Raw genomic sequence first — 17,636 nt, forward strand, 5'->3', positions numbered from 1 at the left:
TCACCATGAAGCGAGCCTCGTCTGGGTACGCGGTGACGCCAACATCCCCTTGCAACCGGATTGGGGCCTGGGCACTGCTACTTAGCGGGTTCCGCTACCCAAGCGGTCGCCCCGGGCAACCACAAAGTCAACTCGAAAGACCAAAGTAAATCTGTAGTGAATGCCTGGGCCGAAGCTGGCAAAGGTCTAACCACTCATTTTGAAGTTTAAATCTGAAAATGATACTTAAAAAAAAAAAAAAGTAACCGCCCCCACTCCCTGCAAAAGGCAGATTTTCGTCCGGAGGTGAAAGCTAGGGGCGGTACTTCCGGGTCAGGTGGGCCGGCTGCTTTGACCTTCCTCGCCGCTCGGCCATTTTGTTCCAGTCAGTCCCGAGGCTGCGGCTGCAGAGGAAGCACCCGAAGAATATCTGCAAAGATGCTGTCTGTGCGCGTCGCCGCAGCCGTGGCCCGCGCCCTCCCTCGACGGGCCGGGCTGGTGAGCGCCAGGAACCGGTGGGCTGGAGGTGGCCCCGTGGGTGGTGGTGTGCTGATTCGGGAGCTCTTTCTGCAAGCGGATGGGTGCTGGTGTGGTGATTAGGAAGCTGTTTCTGCAAGAAGGGAGAGAGACTGTAGCAGGCGCCGCCATCTTGCAGCGCTGATTGCTCTGGCAGACAGGGCGGGCGGCGGAAGAGCCTTTTTGCTTTCCCTTTGTGTGGGGTGGTGCAGAGTGCTGCAGAGGAGACAATGACCTTGATGCTGACCAGAGATATAGCCTCAGGAGGATTCCCTCTTCTGCTGGGAGCGGCCCACGAGGGGGCCTTGGGTGAAGGTCAGGGTTTGGGCGCTTGCCGTCGCTGGCCTGCTCTGAAACGGCAAGGCTCGGCCTCCCTGATTTCCCCGGGATTCCCTCGCTGAAGGTCAGAGCGAGCTGGGAAAGCCTGACATTGTATGAAGGTCAGCAGGCCCCGCATTTAACCTCTGCTCGGAGGTCGGTTCAAAGGAAAGCAATCAATGAAGGTGGTTTTCTGGATACCTTACGCACCTTCTTAGTGTTGATTAGTGAAACGATTGTGAAAACACCGAACAGGTACAAATATGCATTTCATGTGGCCGATACTGTGACAGCAGTGAAGCTGGCTTGTCATCGTCTCGGTCTGGCAGAAAGAAGACTTTGTGATGCTTTGATATGTTTAAGATTTTTGTCCCTGAGGAATTGTTAGGCAGTGATTGCGAACTCAAGGAAAATAGAACGTAGTTGGCAAATACCTTTAAAGATCAATGTCCTTCATTACTTATCTCCCTTAAAATTAAGAACACAACCCTTAAGTACTGTGTAGTGCTTTTACATTAACATTTTTTTTGGCCATCTTAGAAGTAGTCTGATTTTGAAAGGTGAAATATGCATACTGGCCTAACAGAACCGCTGGTAGCATCTTGGATTTCTGTTAGCAAAAAAACCCAAAAAGCATATTTAACGATTTTCATTTGGGTCCTATAGAAGCTTCAGAATGGACTGTGACCAGTCACAGCATTAAAATTTGAAGAAGGAATGGTCCAGATTGCTGCATGCTTTATCGACGGCAGTTAGGGTTATTGTGACAATTAAATAAGATAAAAGTATATACAGTGTCTGTTAAAGGTTGAATTGTGGACGGAAGAAAAAAAAAAAAAAAAAAAAAATACATTTGCCATACCTCTTAGTTTCTAATCAAACCTCCAACATTTACAGCTCTTTTGTTTGCTTGATTTTTTGTTTTTCTTAGTAGGGAATCTATTGAGATTTGCCCCTTTAGGTAGCAGTTTATCTTATTGACAATTGCCATAACTATAGTCAAAATAATATTAGCAGATGCCTTTAAAGGGAAAGATGCTTTGTTAACTGTTGCCAGTACTTAAGTATACCAGGAACCGCACAATAGGTTTTCACATATATCAAAGGATATTTTTTAATGTAATCAATACTCTTCCAATTTTAAGCAAACTTTTGAATATAATTTTTTTTACTGATAATTTGATCAAACTAAGCCTGCCTTTAAGCTTGCTGGTTTTATAAAGGCTTTTTTAAAGATCGGATTTTAAAAAATATACTTTTCCCGAGGTCTCCAAAAATGCTTTGGGATCATCTTTCATTGCTGCAAGGAACCTCCATGCCTCTAACACTCATCTTCAGAAGACTGGTAAGTCATTATTTCTAAGGCTGCACTACACTACCTTCTTGTTAAATGAAAAATCAGTGACATAGTTGTTGCAGTTATTTACTTATTGGTTCATTTTCCTCCTCAATTTTAGTTACTACAGAATCTCAAATTCTTAACCCATAATGTGCCATTTAGCTTTGTCTTGGTAGGTTTGCTTGTTCTAGTGAAATGAACTACAGTTATATATTTCTCCTTTGATGTTCATACAGCTTTGTCCTGATAATGTCCTCTTGAGTGTAAACAGTGTGTACATATCAAGTGGTGGGCATACTTTCTGATCTGTGAAAGATTTTTTCCTCTTAAAAAAGTTAAGAAAAACAATTTTTATCTGTTTTCAAAGGTAATAGCTGCTAATCTATGAATGATAGAGAAGTGAGGAGGTAAGCTTAGGAACCACAGTAGTGGAACATAGAAAATACTTATTTTAGGGGTATTGCTTAATTTTATTAGCTTCTTACCTGGTTTACATTTGTCTTATGGAGTTTTCTCTCAATCACTTGGGTTCATTTTCATAGTGGGTAGGTATCAAGCTTTTTGAATAGACCATGTATATTACATTTTAGAGTGTGATTAGATTATTAGCACAAAACGAATTTTTATGTTGTCGGGAAAATAGGTTTTGAAAAGATTTTGGGGACCAGATTACTTTTGTAATGAAATTGTCCTCTCTCAATAGGCACTGCTGAGGTGTCCTCTATTCTTGAAGAACGTATTCTTGGAGCTGATACCTCTGTTGACCTTGAAGAGACCGGACGTGTCTTAAGTATTGGCGATGGTATTGCCCGAGTGCATGGGCTGAGGAATGTTCAGGCAGAAGAAATGGTAGAGTTTTCTTCAGGCTTAAAGGTAAATTAAAAATGAGATTTTGTTGTTTTAGAATTAGTGTCCTCATTTAGTTATTCATTTAGTAAACCAGAAATTGTGTCAGTTTTTTTGTTTGTTTGTTTTTGGTCATCACCATAGACTGTGAACAGAATAAATTTAAAGGTTTTGATTACCAAGTTTATACTCTAGGGACTGATTTACATAGAAGTTATATCCACTAGCTCCTAAATAATAGTTTCACAAACTTCCATGCTAATTCTAAGAAGTTCAGGTCTGTTCTTTATAACTGTTAAGGTCATATCCCCCACCCTCGCCCCCAAAATATGATCATCTTATACAAACGTTTTTGATAACTTCAAGTAAATTTGTTTCTGGTGGAAAGTTGAAAGTCGTTGACTTTGTATTCCTAGTAAGAGTTGTTGAGAAGTGAGTTAGTGGTGTAGCTATCAGACGTTCTTATGATACAAGTCCACTTCTATCTATTAGGTTGAGCCTAGTTGGCCAGTGGGATGAAAAATAAAGAGTTGTAATATCATGAGTTCTCTCAGGAAAGCAGGACCTGAGAACGGATTGACCGAGGGAGAGGGGGAAAGGGGAGACGGTAGGATTATCCACTAAAGCACACAAATAGGAGAAAAGATTGTTTTGGTTCTTGTGCTAGTGTCTGGGAATAGAAAAAGAGCCACTTAATGTGAAAGAGTTAATTACAGAGCTGAAAGTTTTATCAGTGAAACCTTGGCTTAAAATTTAATTTAACCTTTTTTATCTTTAGTGCATATACCTTTGAAAGTTTAGGCTTAAATAGATGAACTCTTGAGTTTCCTTTTAGCTTTTAAGAATCTCGGCCTGTACTGTCCAATAGAACTTTTCTGCAATGATGAAAGTATTCTATGTCTGTCCTGTTTGATAACAGTCTATCCTGTTTGGTAACTACTATTCATATGAGACCATTGAGCATGTAAAACGGCTAGTGTGACTAAGGGACTAAATTTTTAAAATTTTACTGAATTTAAGCCATTTGTGGTTAGTTACTCTGCTGAACATCAGAGATTTAAGTCTTTCTCCAGAGCTTTCATTGCTGACCAGACTCGGTTCTTGGAATAGCCTTGTTTTAGTTGTGATTTTGGGGTCTACAATCTTGCCATTTTGAAATATGGTTGTAATAATTGGAGATGACCTGGTACTATTATATTGTGAAAATTTGTTCTTTATTGGGTAGCTTTTAATTTCACTTTATACTAACCTGACAAGTAGAGGTTTTGATTACATATTAAACTTTATGGAGCTTCTCAAAAATCAAGAGATGTAAATCAAGTATGTCTTAAAATTTCTAGTTGACCTTGATGTTTTTATTTCATACCGATCACCCAGCTCAAAAGCCATAGAGAAAATGCAGTGGGAAAAGCTTAACCTGTTCAATTTCTTTGCCTGTTTGAGTTCTTTGAGGATATGATCAAGAACTTACTAGGTTTATAATGTTATTCCAAAATTATTGAAGGGAACATGTTGCTATTTTAAAAGTCTTAACTGAAGTGGATTGTTAATTGGAAAAATGCTTAAGAGTACACCATATCTAAAGGACAGTACTGCTTTTTCCCCTAGCTAGTTTCATATTACATAGTAGTGGTATATAGGAAGAAGAGCCACTCCAGCTTCATTGGTGTTCAATTATGTCTTTTGTGTAGGGTATGTCTCTGAACTTGGAACCTGACAATGTTGGTGTTGTCGTGTTTGGAAACGATAAACTAATTAAGGAAGGAGATATTGTGAAGCGAACAGGAGCCATTGTGGATGTTCCAGTTGGCGAGGAGCTGTTGGGTCGTGTAGTAGATGCCCTTGGTAATGCCATTGATGGAAAGGTAGGTTTATCACATATAAGATGTGGTCGTAGCTTCTAACAAACATTGAAACTGATTGTTTTGGGTTCCTTTTTATGTTTAACAGGGTCCAATTGGTTCCAAGACCCGTAGGCGAGTTGGCCTGAAAGCCCCTGGGATCATTCCTCGAATCTCTGTGCGAGAACCAATGCAGACTGGCATTAAGGCTGTGGATAGCTTAGTGCCAATTGGTCGTGGTCAGCGTGAGCTAATTATTGGTGACCGACAGACTGGGTAAAGACTCAGTAGCTTGTTATAAGTTCTAACTAGAATTGGCTTTATGGAAAGATTACTCTTTGGGTTTGGAATGGCAAATGCTTTGGATATAATGCGGGGAGGAGAATGTAATATGCAGATTAGTAATAGTAGTGAAATTTTAATTGGGAAGTCCTTTGAAGTACTTATTTGGTGAGATTTGTTTACTCTCTTTTTAAAAGGAAAACATCAATTGCTATTGACACAATCATTAACCAGAAGCGTTTCAATGATGGAACTGATGAAAAGAAGAAGCTATACTGTATCTACGTAGCTATTGGTCAGAAGAGATCCACTGTTGCTCAGTTGGTGAAGAGACTTACAGATGCAGGTATTAAAGAGCTTTAGTCCCCATTGCTGTTATCTTGGAGTCCTGTAGCTGCCAATCTTAGGATGGCGTCTACTTAATGAAGGCTGATTTTAATTACTCTCCAATGAACTGAACTTTCTACTGATACAATTGATAAATAAAATAGTAAGTAAAGTAGCATAAAACAACAATAAGTTAAGATTTTATCAGTTTCTTCAGAAGCTGATTAATGTTAATAATAAATAATAAAGGACTCAATTTTTATTATGGTAGCATTTAATTTAAAAACTGCAATAACAACATCCTAGTAAATCTTAATCTATTTTCTTCTCAGATGCCATGAAGTACACCATTGTGGTTTCAGCTACTGCTTCTGATGCTGCCCCACTTCAGTACCTGGCTCCTTATTCTGGCTGTTCTATGGGAGAATATTTTAGGGATAATGGCAAACATGCTTTGATCATCTATGATGACTTATCCAAACAGGTGAAAGGAGATGTATTTTTAGAATCTGTATGTTTGCATCACAATGGAAAAATGTAGCTTTTGTCTAATAGGTGAATTTCACAACCCTTTTCCATACTGTAGGCTGTTGCTTATCGTCAGATGTCTCTGCTGCTCCGCCGACCCCCTGGTCGTGAGGCTTATCCTGGTGATGTGTTCTACCTGCACTCCCGTCTGCTAGAAAGAGCAGCCAAAATGAACGATTCTTTTGGTGGTGGCTCCTTGACTGCTTTACCAGTCATAGAAACACAAGCTGGTGATGTGTCTGCTTACATTCCGACAAACGTCATTTCTATCACTGATGGACAGGTATTTTTGTGATTAAGTGTAAAAACTTAGGTTGATTCCAAGGCATTGCTTGAGACTAGTGGCTATGAACTGATTTGTTAAAGCTTTTTACTTTTTTCAGATGTATACAAAAGGAGAACAGTATAGCAAAACCATTTATCTCTTACTCATTTGTCAATTCATGATAGAATGTACTTCATTCTTGCTTCATTTATACCCACTACTATCCCCTACCCTAATTCTTTTGAGCAAATTCCAGAGATTGTATCATTTCACCTGTATATATTTTAATAAAAGATATACCTATTTTTTGTTCATGTCACGCATATCTAATTTTAGCAGTGAAGTGTTTAGCTTGATTTGGATTGTGAAAGATTAGAGGGGCTCTACCATAGAAGTCACTTAGCATTCTTCTTTGGAATTTTTGGGCTTCAATTTTTTGAAGCATGGGGTCTTAATTTTGAAATAGTTGATTTTTTTAAGTTTGCTAGTATATGTATTCTCCTTACATTTTAGATCTTCTTGGAAACAGAATTGTTCTACAAAGGTATCCGCCCTGCTATTAATGTTGGTTTGTCTGTGTCCCGTGTTGGATCTGCTGCCCAAACCAGGGCCATGAAGCAGGTAATTTGCATCACTTTGTTGGGGAGCGATATCAAATCAAAGTGTATTTGTATAGAGTTCTGTGTCATTGCAGTAAGTTTTTGAATTGTATGGGTTAACCATCTCTTTATTTCAGGTGGCAGGTACCATGAAACTGGAATTGGCTCAGTATCGTGAGGTTGCTGCTTTTGCTCAGTTCGGTTCTGATCTTGATGCAGCCACTCAACAGCTCTTGAGTCGTGGTGTGCGACTGACTGAGTTGCTGAAGCAAGGACAGTATTGTGAGTCGTTCTTTTCATTTGCTCAGGTTCCTATTAGGGCCTAGGAATATCATGTAGCTCCCTTAAAAGTGGCTGTTATATATGCCGGTGTAATACATGCTGTTAATCTTTCATCAACAGTATTGCCTTTTGAATGCAGTTGATGCCTGTTTTATTACTTACAGTCCTATCATTTAAATGTAAATGCTACAAACTTAGTAACTGGGAAAACTTACTAAGTATATTTAATACTTTGCTTTTGGGAATTAAGACCTATTAGTAGATGTCCTGTTCCCCCTGCCCCCCAGCTATAAGTGTGGAATTTGGTAGGTTTAGAAGAATATTAGCATTTATCTTGCTATATAAAAGGTTAACATTATTTATGTTGAAAACAAACACTGCCAGATGATAAACAGTGCTTATGAAATATGCCCAAATACACTTTAGAGCTTGCAAACATAAGAAAAAACTAATTCCTGGGGAGGGAGTGGGAAGGAGTTTCTCACTGAGAAAGTGAGACTAGGTGATATGTTAGAGAAATGTTAATAATTGTAGGAAAATAAGTTTCTCTGACTTTGGCAACATGGCGTTTTATGTTTGAACAACTCACTTGGCGTTCTTGTTTCTGTTTAGCTCCCATGGCTATTGAAGAACAAGTGGCTGTTATTTATGCCGGTGTGAGGGGGTATCTAGATAAACTGGAGCCCAGCAAGATCACAAAGTTTGAGAATGCTTTCCTGTCCCATGTTATCAGCCAACACCAAGCCCTGTTGGGCAATATCAGGTATGAACACAATTGATGGTCTATATAAAATCTTGCTAAAATTCTTTTGAATTTTTTAGTTAAGAAAGTCATTGAATTTTTGTCCAGGTCAGAACTGATGATCTGCTTTTATTTCTGAATAGGGCTGATGGAAAGATCTCAGAACAGTCAGATGCAAAACTGAAAGAGATTGTAACAAACTTCTTGGCTGGATTTGAAGCTTAAACTCCAATGGATTCACATCAAATACTAGTTTGGTTTTGTTATTGTTTCTTCTAGTAATAAGTTCCATTTGTAAAAGGATTACTCATACTCCAGTTGTACAGAAATCACATTAAAAATAAAGGTTCCATATTGCTTTGTGGTTTTCTGTAGTTTAACTCTTTAGAAAGAACTGAGATTACTTTGAAGAATTAGTAAATATACTTAGCTTATTTTACTTGACTGTTAGAATCAATGGGCTTGGATAACTTTGCAAGATTCTAGAGTGTTTTGTGATAAATTTAATTCATAAACTGGGTATATGTGGCAAAGTTCACATTTGATAAACTGGTATTTGATCAAAAGCTGGATAACAGCCTCGCCAAGTTGACACACAAAATTGACCACAGTTCATCTGGAGTTATATTTTTGTGCGGATCTATTTTTTTTCCTTTTCCATATGCATATCCAATTTTTTCAGCTCCCTTTATTAATGGCTTCTCCCCATTTAATCTGCCAGGACACCTGTGTCCTATGTGGCCCTTTCCCTGGTAGTTTTGCTGAGCCACAGCCATCCCATTCTACTGCAACAATGAACCAAGAGAAACAAATTCTGAAATTTAAATGTTGTTTATTACAGACCAGTGAAATGGGAGAGCTCACAGCCACCAGGCCTGCAAAAATATTGTGCCTAATGGCCCTTCTATATGACAGCCAAGTGGCTGTCGCAAAATGTTTTTCGTATAACTTACTGGGGAGTCGTGAAATGAGAAAGTTAACATAAATTGAGTAAGATGCAGTCCACATTGAAATTTCCCCAAATATCTCCTAGTCATTTTCTATAGTTTTTAAAAATTAGAGGTCAAAGTTTACCTTTTACTTTGTCTATTTTAACCTCTTTAAGTCTAGACTATCTCATTAATCTTGTTTTCCATGACTGTTTTAAGGAGACGGCTGGTTGTCCTTTAGAACATCTTAAATTTTAATTGAGATCTCAAATCAGATCTAATATTTTGTTATTCAGATTGTTCCAGCCTTGGCCATGAGGGGATGGAGGCTCTTTCAATTGTCTCCTGTGCCTCAAGTGCGTGTGTGCATGCATGCATGCTTGGGGGTGCTTGCCTGTGTATATATGTGTGTGCTTTCTGGCAGCACAAGATGCTCCAGGCATATTTCCTGTCCCAGCCTTAGAAACTACTGGTTTTGTTTTGTTTTACAAATTCTCTATATATAATGGATGTGAGTACTTTGTAGGACAAATGTGTCATAAATTTCCTCTCCTATGGCTCGCCATTCACTCTCATTGGTGGCTTTTGATGAAAAGAAAGCCCTCCACATATAGTAGGTTGTATTTTGTGTCAGTAGATACCCAAGTTTTTCCATTTTTAAACTTTGGTGAGAAATGGATCCTTTGAGTCCCTTACCTGACTCACTCAAATTTTGATAGTATCTACTCTAACCATTGCTTTGATCCAGGGTAGACCTCAACCACTGCACAGCAAATCTCGGCACTGAAGCCTTCTGAATGTTTTTCCTGTGTGTTCTCTTCCTGTCCTGAGACTGCTCCATTCCTCCATCTACTCAGCTTCTAACCTTAGTGACAAAATCCAGCCTCTCCACTTTTGACATTGACCTGGCTAACCTAATAATACCTTACTCTTGCCTTCTGATGCTTTCAGACCATGGCTGGTTGGCCAGGTTCTGGTCCTGAGATCCCATTTGGCTTTAGCTACTTGGCCAGTACCCCTGCCAGGTTTGCTTCTGCTTCCTGGAAGGGAGAGGTTAGACTTGGAACTGAAATAAAAATCAGTATTGCTATTGAGAATCAAAATTCATTGAATTCTCTGACCTCCATTGTCTAATAGCCTTATCTAGAGGTACTTCACGGACTAATTGAAGAGGTAAGATATCTAGGAGGAACAAATTAAGACTAAGGATGTGTCATGTTTTAAGGGCTAGTTTGTGTGATAAAGATGAAAACTTGTTAGATGCTCAAGTTAGAAGACCCGGGGCTGGAGAAGGTAGGGAAGTGGTGATGAGATGGAACGAGCAGGAGGACGTGCAACCCAGTAGCCTGCAAAGCTCAAGAGCCTGGCTGGCGTAAAGTGTGAGAATAGGAAGTGGGGAATGAGATATGGGACAGCTTGGACAGAGGTGTTTGGGACTTAATTCTGATGGGCAATAGGGAAAGTTGGTGGCTTTGTGAGGAGAGGAGAGATGAAGAAAGCAGTGTTTTAAGGATGAAAGATTAAGAAGAGTGACCTGATAATCAGTATGAGGTTGGATTGGCAGAAAGAAGGAGGAGGGAGAGGCATGTAGATACCATGTTTTCAAAAGTATGAAAGGAAATTGATTTTAGTGGGTGTTTGTTTTTGCCACTTGCCATTCGTTTATTCCATTTCAGTGAAAAGATCTTTATTCTGTGTTTCAGATCTTTTGCTAGAATAACTGTGCTGCCGTGAATAACTATACATCTTTCACTTTGTACATAAGAGAATACATTTTAGGGTAAATTCTTTGACATGGACATTTTGAGTCAAAAGATAGGTGTATTTTAAATTTTAATGCATGGATGAATTTCTTTTCATAAAGATAATCGATTTTACATGCAAGAGTGTCAGTTTGGGCACTGTGTGATCAAACTTGTTAGGAAAGATGTATTTAAGGACTAGAAAATACTTAAGAAATATTGTTTTAAAAGCAACACAAAATTTTATGCACATTAAGATCTTAACCATGCAATGTGTATTATTGGAAGAGATTATGCCAAAATATTAAGTCATCTTAAATGTATTGGTCATTAAATTTAATTATTTCATAATTGCCATAATAGTATTATTTAACTTTGCTGGTGAAATGCCCCAAATTTGTTATAGACCCTTGGATACAGTACACATTTTACTTGTCTTTACAACACCTGTCCAGGTGATGAGCTTATTAATGAGGGAGAAGGGATGAGCAGCAGGAACAACAATTTGCAATTTTCAATCTTGCCACCAGGTGGTGGAAGAGTTAAAATTCGGGTATCTTTGGGGCCAGATCCTGGAAAGTAAGCACAATGTAACTTGAGAGCTTGTAAGACTTTCTAATACTTAAATATATATACATATATTTTATATATAATTAAAACTTAAACAATTAGAACTGTATGTAAAATATTTGTTATAAAATCGTGAAAACGTCCAAGGAAAGTCTTGGTCCTGTCTTTGGCTTTTCAGCTTCTTTTATTTCCCCAGTTGGCTCTATTTCTTAACCTTCTTGCGGTTTAACTTGTCCTCCTGCTGCCCCCTGATGGTGCTGCCATCCGTTCCTTCCTTCTAACTTCACTGCTTTCCATAGAGTAACAACCAGATGAATGGATGCATGCCTTCAGAGTGACTCAGGGCTGGAGGCCACCTCCTTAGCATTGTAGTTGTGGATTACTCTACTGGTGGGATTTCATCATAGTGGGCCTGGAGGTGGCATACCAGACAGAACCTTTGCGTTGTGCTTCAGATAGCCCCAGCAAATGCTCTTTCACTGTGTCTGGATAGAGCTAGAACCTACTCAAGAGGCAAGCGCCCTGGGAGTATGAGCGCTTAAATACTCTGTGATCTTGGGCAAGTCATCGGGCCTTTCTGGGCTTCAGTTTTGGCTAAGAGCACCTTCTTGCGGCAAAGCAGGGATGGGTCTAACTTGCCCTGGGATTATGAGAGTGGAGGGAGAGGAAGCTCTGGGATCCTACTGCTGGAGTGGAATTGGTAAAGAAGGGCCTTGGGTCCCGAGATTGGGAAAATTAGAGATGGAAGGTAGCCTTTGCAAATTACCCTTCAGGATCTCAGATACCTGGAAAGGGAGGAGCTGAGCTCCTAGATGACCTAGAGTCAGTATCAATGACCTTTCCATTATTTCTAGACTGAAACGTGCCCCAAGGGCTGGTCTGCAGCCAACACACCTGGGGCCTTGCAAAGCGTCTGTCTACACCTCACGTGGCCGCTGGTATTGTCGGCCCTCAGGCTTAACCCAGCCAACAGCCGGTCCACGCGACCATCCTCTAATCAGCCGGGGGGCTTCTCCATCGCTCCGCTGAACTTGGATTTCTCTGCGTGGAATTCGGTCGAGACTGGAGTGGGCTTGTGGGCAGGGCCGGAGCCGAATTCGGGCAGGCGACTGGACCAGTTCCTTCTAAACCCCCGAGGCTTCTTGAAAAGGGCTCGCTAGTTGATCGCTGGCTGACCTTGGGGGGAGGCTTTAAACCTGTCCGAGCGCGGGACGTGAGAGCCGGGCTCCGGGCATCAGGCGCCCGCAGGGCGGGAGGCGGAGCGCACCAGCCTGGCGTGCGGCATCGGGCGTGGTTTAGGACCCCGGGGCGGGCCCTCGCGGCTGACGGTGCGACTCCAGAGCTGGGCTGCGGGACTACCCGCCGTGACCGCCAGGCTTCCCCACCGCTGCAGCTGCTCCGCTCTGCTCCGAACCAGCCCGCGCGCCGGCCATGACGCGCTCACTGTTCAAGGGGAACTTCTGGGTAAGTCTGCGGGGCGGGCAGCAGACCTCCGGGCTCGGAACCCGCCGGGGCAGGCGGCCAGCCCGGGGCCGCGCCATGGGCAAGCGCACGGGCGCCCCAGGTCCGCACCACTCTGGGACCGTGCCCGGCGCCGCGCGCCTGGGGTGTCCGGGGACCCGGCTGGCGGTGGAGATCCTGGTCCTGCTGCTCAGGGTCAGAACCCGTACGGACACCCGGCCGCGGCCCCTAGCCGACCGCGCGTCTGCAAGTCCTCGGGTCTCGTCCCTGGGTTCTCTTCTGCCGCCCGTGCCCCCAGCAGCTCGTACTCCCGCAGACGGGTATAGCCCGAGACCCCACAGAGTGGGGACATCCACCCCTCATCTCACAGTGGAGGAAACCGAGACCCAAAGGGAGGAGCGACCCGACTGGGAAGAGTAGCCGGTGGCCCCGGAGGCTGCGCCTTCAGCGGATTTGGGGGCACCTGGGGTAATCTTCGCTGGGCTGACAGCGGCAGTCACCCCCAGGGGATGGTCTTTACCAGGTTCCCAGAAACGTACATCCTGTCCGAGCCCCGTTAGCGCCCGACTTTACCCTGCAGAACTTAGAGGGGTTCTCTTGCTCTGCCCATCTGGCAGGCCAGTGTCCTGAATCCCCTCCCCAGGCCTTGGCCCTGCGCGGAAGGAGGCTGACGTGTGTGAGAACCTAGAGCTGGTGGGGGCATCCAGTCCGCGTAGGACCGGCCCAAGCAGGAGGCAGCAGGCTGCCTGCCCCCTTCCTCTATCGAGTCTTCTCACTCCCCAGGTACCCCTCAAGGGTGTGTACCCCCTCACTTGGAGGAACTGCCCTTATCCCTTTAAGAAAGGAGCAGGAAGTCAGCACACCTCAGAGTTGACCTACAGCTGCCAAGTGGCGGCAACTCCTTACTTGGAACACTGCTTGCCTTCCATTTAGCTTCACAGCTGCCTGGCAGGTCCTTGTCCCCCACCATGGGCTGCTGGTTGGATAAAACTGACAATGTGGCCTCAGAGACAGTTAATATCCTGCCTTGTGAGGTCCCTTTTCCTGAAATCTTTGAGATTCTCTTGGAGCACTGCTCACCTATAGTGTGCAGGATCATGGAGATTCACAGAGAGGGTGAACAACCTCATAGATGGCCCTGTGTGGAGGCCTGGGAATTCTTCAGGTAGAATATAGGACTTTGAGGTTTCATGACAGGCATTGTGGGGAAAAGCAAAGCAGAGAGACCCGTCTCCCCAGCCCACAAGGCATGCCACCCAATTTTCAGATCTTGACCCAGATGTCACCTCTTCAGGGAAGCTTTTCCTGATTACGCCCAACAGGCCCCGTCACCTGCTCACTTGGTGTACATCCTCTTTCTTCATAGTATTTGTTAGTTTAGAGTTTTGAATTTGAGGCCTACAAACATGTGAGCACCTTGTGGACAAGTACTGTGCTGGCTTCCAGTGCCACTGCCCCTTGCACAGGCTGATATAATAGGTGCTCAGCAAATAGTTGCTGAACAAGTAAAGTAGATCTGTAAGGCCAACAGGGCATGTGATGGGGTGAGAGCTGAATCCTCCAAGGGCTCCCAGGCCACAGTGAGGGAGCCCCCCAGCTGCTCCCGATGCATTCTTGCAGGAGTGAGAAGGGGAAGGGGGCAGAAATGAGATCTGGGTTGGGATTTAGAGGTTGTGTGATGATGTGGGGGCAAAACTTTTTGGGTTGTACTTTCAGAAGTTACCTGAGATCTTGAGAGATAATTTACAAAGAGTATCTCCCATCTCTAATTTTCTGTGACACTTATGTCAATATAAACAATTGCTAATAGTACTTTGCACAGAGTCTTTGGAAAGCTCCTCTAAATGCTTCACACATACTACTCATTTAAGCTGCACAACTACCCTATGGGGTAGATTACTTATTATCCCATTTCACAGATGAGGAAACTGAGTGGCAGAGAGGTTAAGCAACATTCCCAAGGTCCTAGAGCTGTTTAATAGTGGAGCAGGAGTGTGTGGACCAAGTATTCAGTGAGTGCCTCAAGAAGGGTGGCACTCAGCAAGTGTCCCAGAATAGCTGTCTATATGTCTGTCTTCCATGGCAGTGCCAGAGGAAGTTTGTGGTTCACCATTGGACCTTCATATGAATATATCTTTCTCCTTCAGCTCTAACCATGAGCTTCTGGAGGGCAAGCACTGGGTGTTACATCAGCTGAGCCCCGAACAGCTGCTATAGTGCCTTGCCTTGGATGCTCAGGAGTCAGGCAGAAGGGACAGGTAACCAGGACTTGAAAGGAGAGGGGCAGCAGGGAATCTGTTGGAGGGTTCAGGGGCTGCCTGTGAGACTTTCACACTCTCAGGGTGGGGAGGCAAGGGCTGTTGTGAGCACTGAGGGTATGGCAGTGACTTTCATGTTTCAAAGACAATGTGATTGGGTAAGGTAGGGAACTTTACAAACATAGCAGGTATCAGTTGACCGAATTTAATACATATTCATGAAATACCTTCTCTGTATAAGGAGCTCTAATGGAGAGGGTATTGCAGGATAGATAGGATCACCACTTTTGTTAGAGAATAGATTTCTCATGAAGAAACAAGGCTTTGGCCTTGAATGCCTTGCTTCGAGGATGGAGGAGGAAGGGGCAGGGAGGATGGAGAGTCCAGCAGGGACCAAGGAAACAGGGCTTGCAGTAGAAAGGGTCTGCTCCAGGGTGGAACAGGTGGGAGGAGCAGCAGAGGGTAGAAGAGGTCAAAGGCACAGGACAATGCCACCAATTGAAGGTGAGCAGTAGGGAAGAGGAAAGGAGGGCTCTTGTAGCATAAACTGGAGAATGAGGAAGTCGAGAGGAGGAACTGATTTGTGGAAAGAGAAGGGGGAGGAGGCAGAAGTGATATTAACAATATTTAACTACAGGGCTAGCACTGCGAGGACCAAGGCCAACAGCATCCTGAAGCCCCCACTCCCCAGCCCTCAGCTCCCAGCACCATGCCAGGGGTGCTGGATTTGGGGAGGGAGGGTCCTGGGGAGGGCAGGACCAGGTGGCAGGGTTTGGAAGTATTTTAATGTTTTAACAACCAGTGCAAACATGTCACTGAGTACTCTTTGATGTCTGGTGGTCTGCATTCTCAGTTTGAAAGGTTGGTGGAAATGACCCTAGCCCTTTGGAAAGGGTGTCCAGGTGAGAGAGTACATGGAACAGTGTGAAGTACAGGATGTCATCAGTTACCAGCAGAGGCCATGAGGTGGACTGGCCGAGTTCAAATCCCGGGTCTGCCCGTTACTCACTGGGCACCTTAGGCAGTTGCTTCAACCTCCCTCCCAAGCCTCAGTTTTCCAATGAATAAAAATGGGGATAATAACAATGTCTGCTCCACAGGACTGTTGAGAGGATGAAATCAGAGTTTAGTACAGTGCCTGGCACATAGTGAACACTGTCAGCTATTAGCACAGAGGTGACAATTAAAGGAAGTGAGTGACAGTCACTCAGTTGAAGAGAAAGAATGAAGAGATAAAATGTCCCCAAAGAAGCACTCTTAGTGAATGCCTGTGTCTACGCAGGAGGAGGGAGGCGGGCAGAGAGAGGCAGAGACATCAGACTACAACCAGGAAATCTATCCCGGACCCAAGAGAGGAATGTTCCATGGAAGTTGAGAGGCCCATGGTCAAATTAGGTAGATGTTCCTGAAAAGGTATGAGTCAGCATATACTTCATAAACAATCTTATTCAAATGCTCCACGGGAATGCTTATTTAAAGGAAGTTTTCAGTGGATCCATTTGAGAAGGGGGATACTCAGTGTTCTTTAAATTGGGATTGGTCCCTAGTTTGCCTGACGAGAAGCGCACCTTACCTATGTGTTCCTTTTTTTGTGGCAGTGTGGTTTAATGGTGCTGTGTCATTTGGGCTGGTTAATGTGGATGGTACCTTGTTAGAATAAAACAGTGACCATGGCTGTGCTTTCCAGAGCTCCAGAGCGGTAGCTGGGCCACAGTAGAGGAAAAATCGCAGTCTTTAGCATGATCAGACACAAGTGTCTTTCAAATGTGGATATGCACAGATGACTGTAGAACCTGCTCTGGAAGAGGTAGATGTCCTTCACACAGGAGATTCCCATGTTCCTCACGTGGGTGTGAGGCCCAATCTGTCCCTGTACATCCTCTAAATTCTATTTCGACCCAGCCTTTCTGATTGTCAAGGCTCTTGTTCAGACCAGCTTCCTAGTCCCCGTCTCAACACTCTTCCCTAACTTACTGCACCTGCAGAGAGCAGGGCCTCTCTGCTCTTCCTGGGGGAAGTCTTGGGGCTGTCTAAACTTAGTGTGCCCTGGGCTGTCTTTCTGCTTATAACCTTTGACTGGTTTGAAATCTTGTCATTCTGAGGACTTACCAGAGCTTGAGCTGGTGCTGTATCCAGCTTTGCTCGGTGACTTTTCTCTATACAGTGTGGGAGGCTCCATTTTTTTTTCTTAAATAAACAAAGAAGAGAACAAGTCATCACACAGACCCATCGTGCTGACCCCATGTGCTATTTCATACCACGTTTAGACTGTTGCTTTAATTTTTTTTAATACTCTTTCTTGGAAACTGGTCCCTAGAAACGCGTCGTGAAGACTATTTTGTATTGTCCGGCCTAGTGGCAAAATGAAAGGCAAAGTCACTGACGATTGCCTTTCTCCAATTTGTTCTTGCAAGATCAGTCAGTGAGATGTATCTTTAAAATAATTGTCAAAATCCTTTTTTATTGTTTTATCTTCTTAAAAATTTAATAAGAGAGATATAGGACCAATCTTTTAAGGAAAACAGAAATTCTTATTGAGATATGTAAAATAAAATCTGAACAAGTAGAGAGACATAGAAGGTTTTTGGCTAAGAGTTAACAAACTTAAAATATCAGGTAATGCAAGAATATGCTTTAAAAATCCGAATATTTCCAAATGGATTATAATGACAAACAATGTAATCACTATGTTGTCAAAGTATCTAAGATTGTTTATTTCCAAGCTAAGTAGTATATTATGATCAGATCCTCATTCTTGTTTTTCCTGGACTTTCTAATTGCCTTTTTTTACTTACTTTTATCAAAGACTCTT

At 43.0% G+C, this 17,636-nt stretch overlaps 2 protein-coding genes across 2 annotated transcripts in view; both read left to right on the forward strand.

Annotated features, from left to right (window-relative positions):
• The first annotated feature begins 301 nt into the window (after window positions 1–301).
• ATP5F1A (ATP synthase F1 subunit alpha) lies at window positions 302–8,228 on the forward strand. The gene is made up of 12 exons (XM_006919938.2): window positions 302–477; window positions 2,080–2,158; window positions 2,856–3,025; window positions 4,690–4,863; window positions 4,949–5,115; window positions 5,319–5,467; window positions 5,781–5,932; window positions 6,035–6,259; window positions 6,755–6,862; window positions 6,978–7,122; window positions 7,735–7,885; window positions 8,008–8,228. The coding sequence occupies exons 1-12, from the start codon at window positions 418–420 to the stop codon at window positions 8,087–8,089; spliced, it is 1,662 nt and encodes a 553-aa protein (XP_006920000.1). The 5' UTR covers window positions 302–417; the 3' UTR covers window positions 8,090–8,228.
• A 135-nt stretch (window positions 8,229–8,363) lies between these two features.
• Window positions 8,364–17,636, forward strand: part of PSTPIP2 (proline-serine-threonine phosphatase interacting protein 2) — an 80,412-nt gene continuing 71,139 nt past the window's right edge. The window contains exon 1 of the mRNA XM_006919939.3: window positions 8,364–12,569. Within this exon, the coding sequence (XP_006920001.1) occupies window positions 12,537–12,569 (33 nt within the window). The 5' untranslated portion in view covers window positions 8,364–12,536. The remainder of the gene's footprint in view (window positions 12,570–17,636) is intronic.

This window comes from Pteropus alecto, unplaced genomic scaffold (genome assembly GCF_000325575.1).
Source record: "Pteropus alecto unplaced genomic scaffold, ASM32557v1 scaffold146, whole genome shotgun sequence".
Lineage (NCBI taxonomy): Eukaryota > Metazoa > Chordata > Mammalia > Chiroptera > Pteropodidae > Pteropus > Pteropus alecto.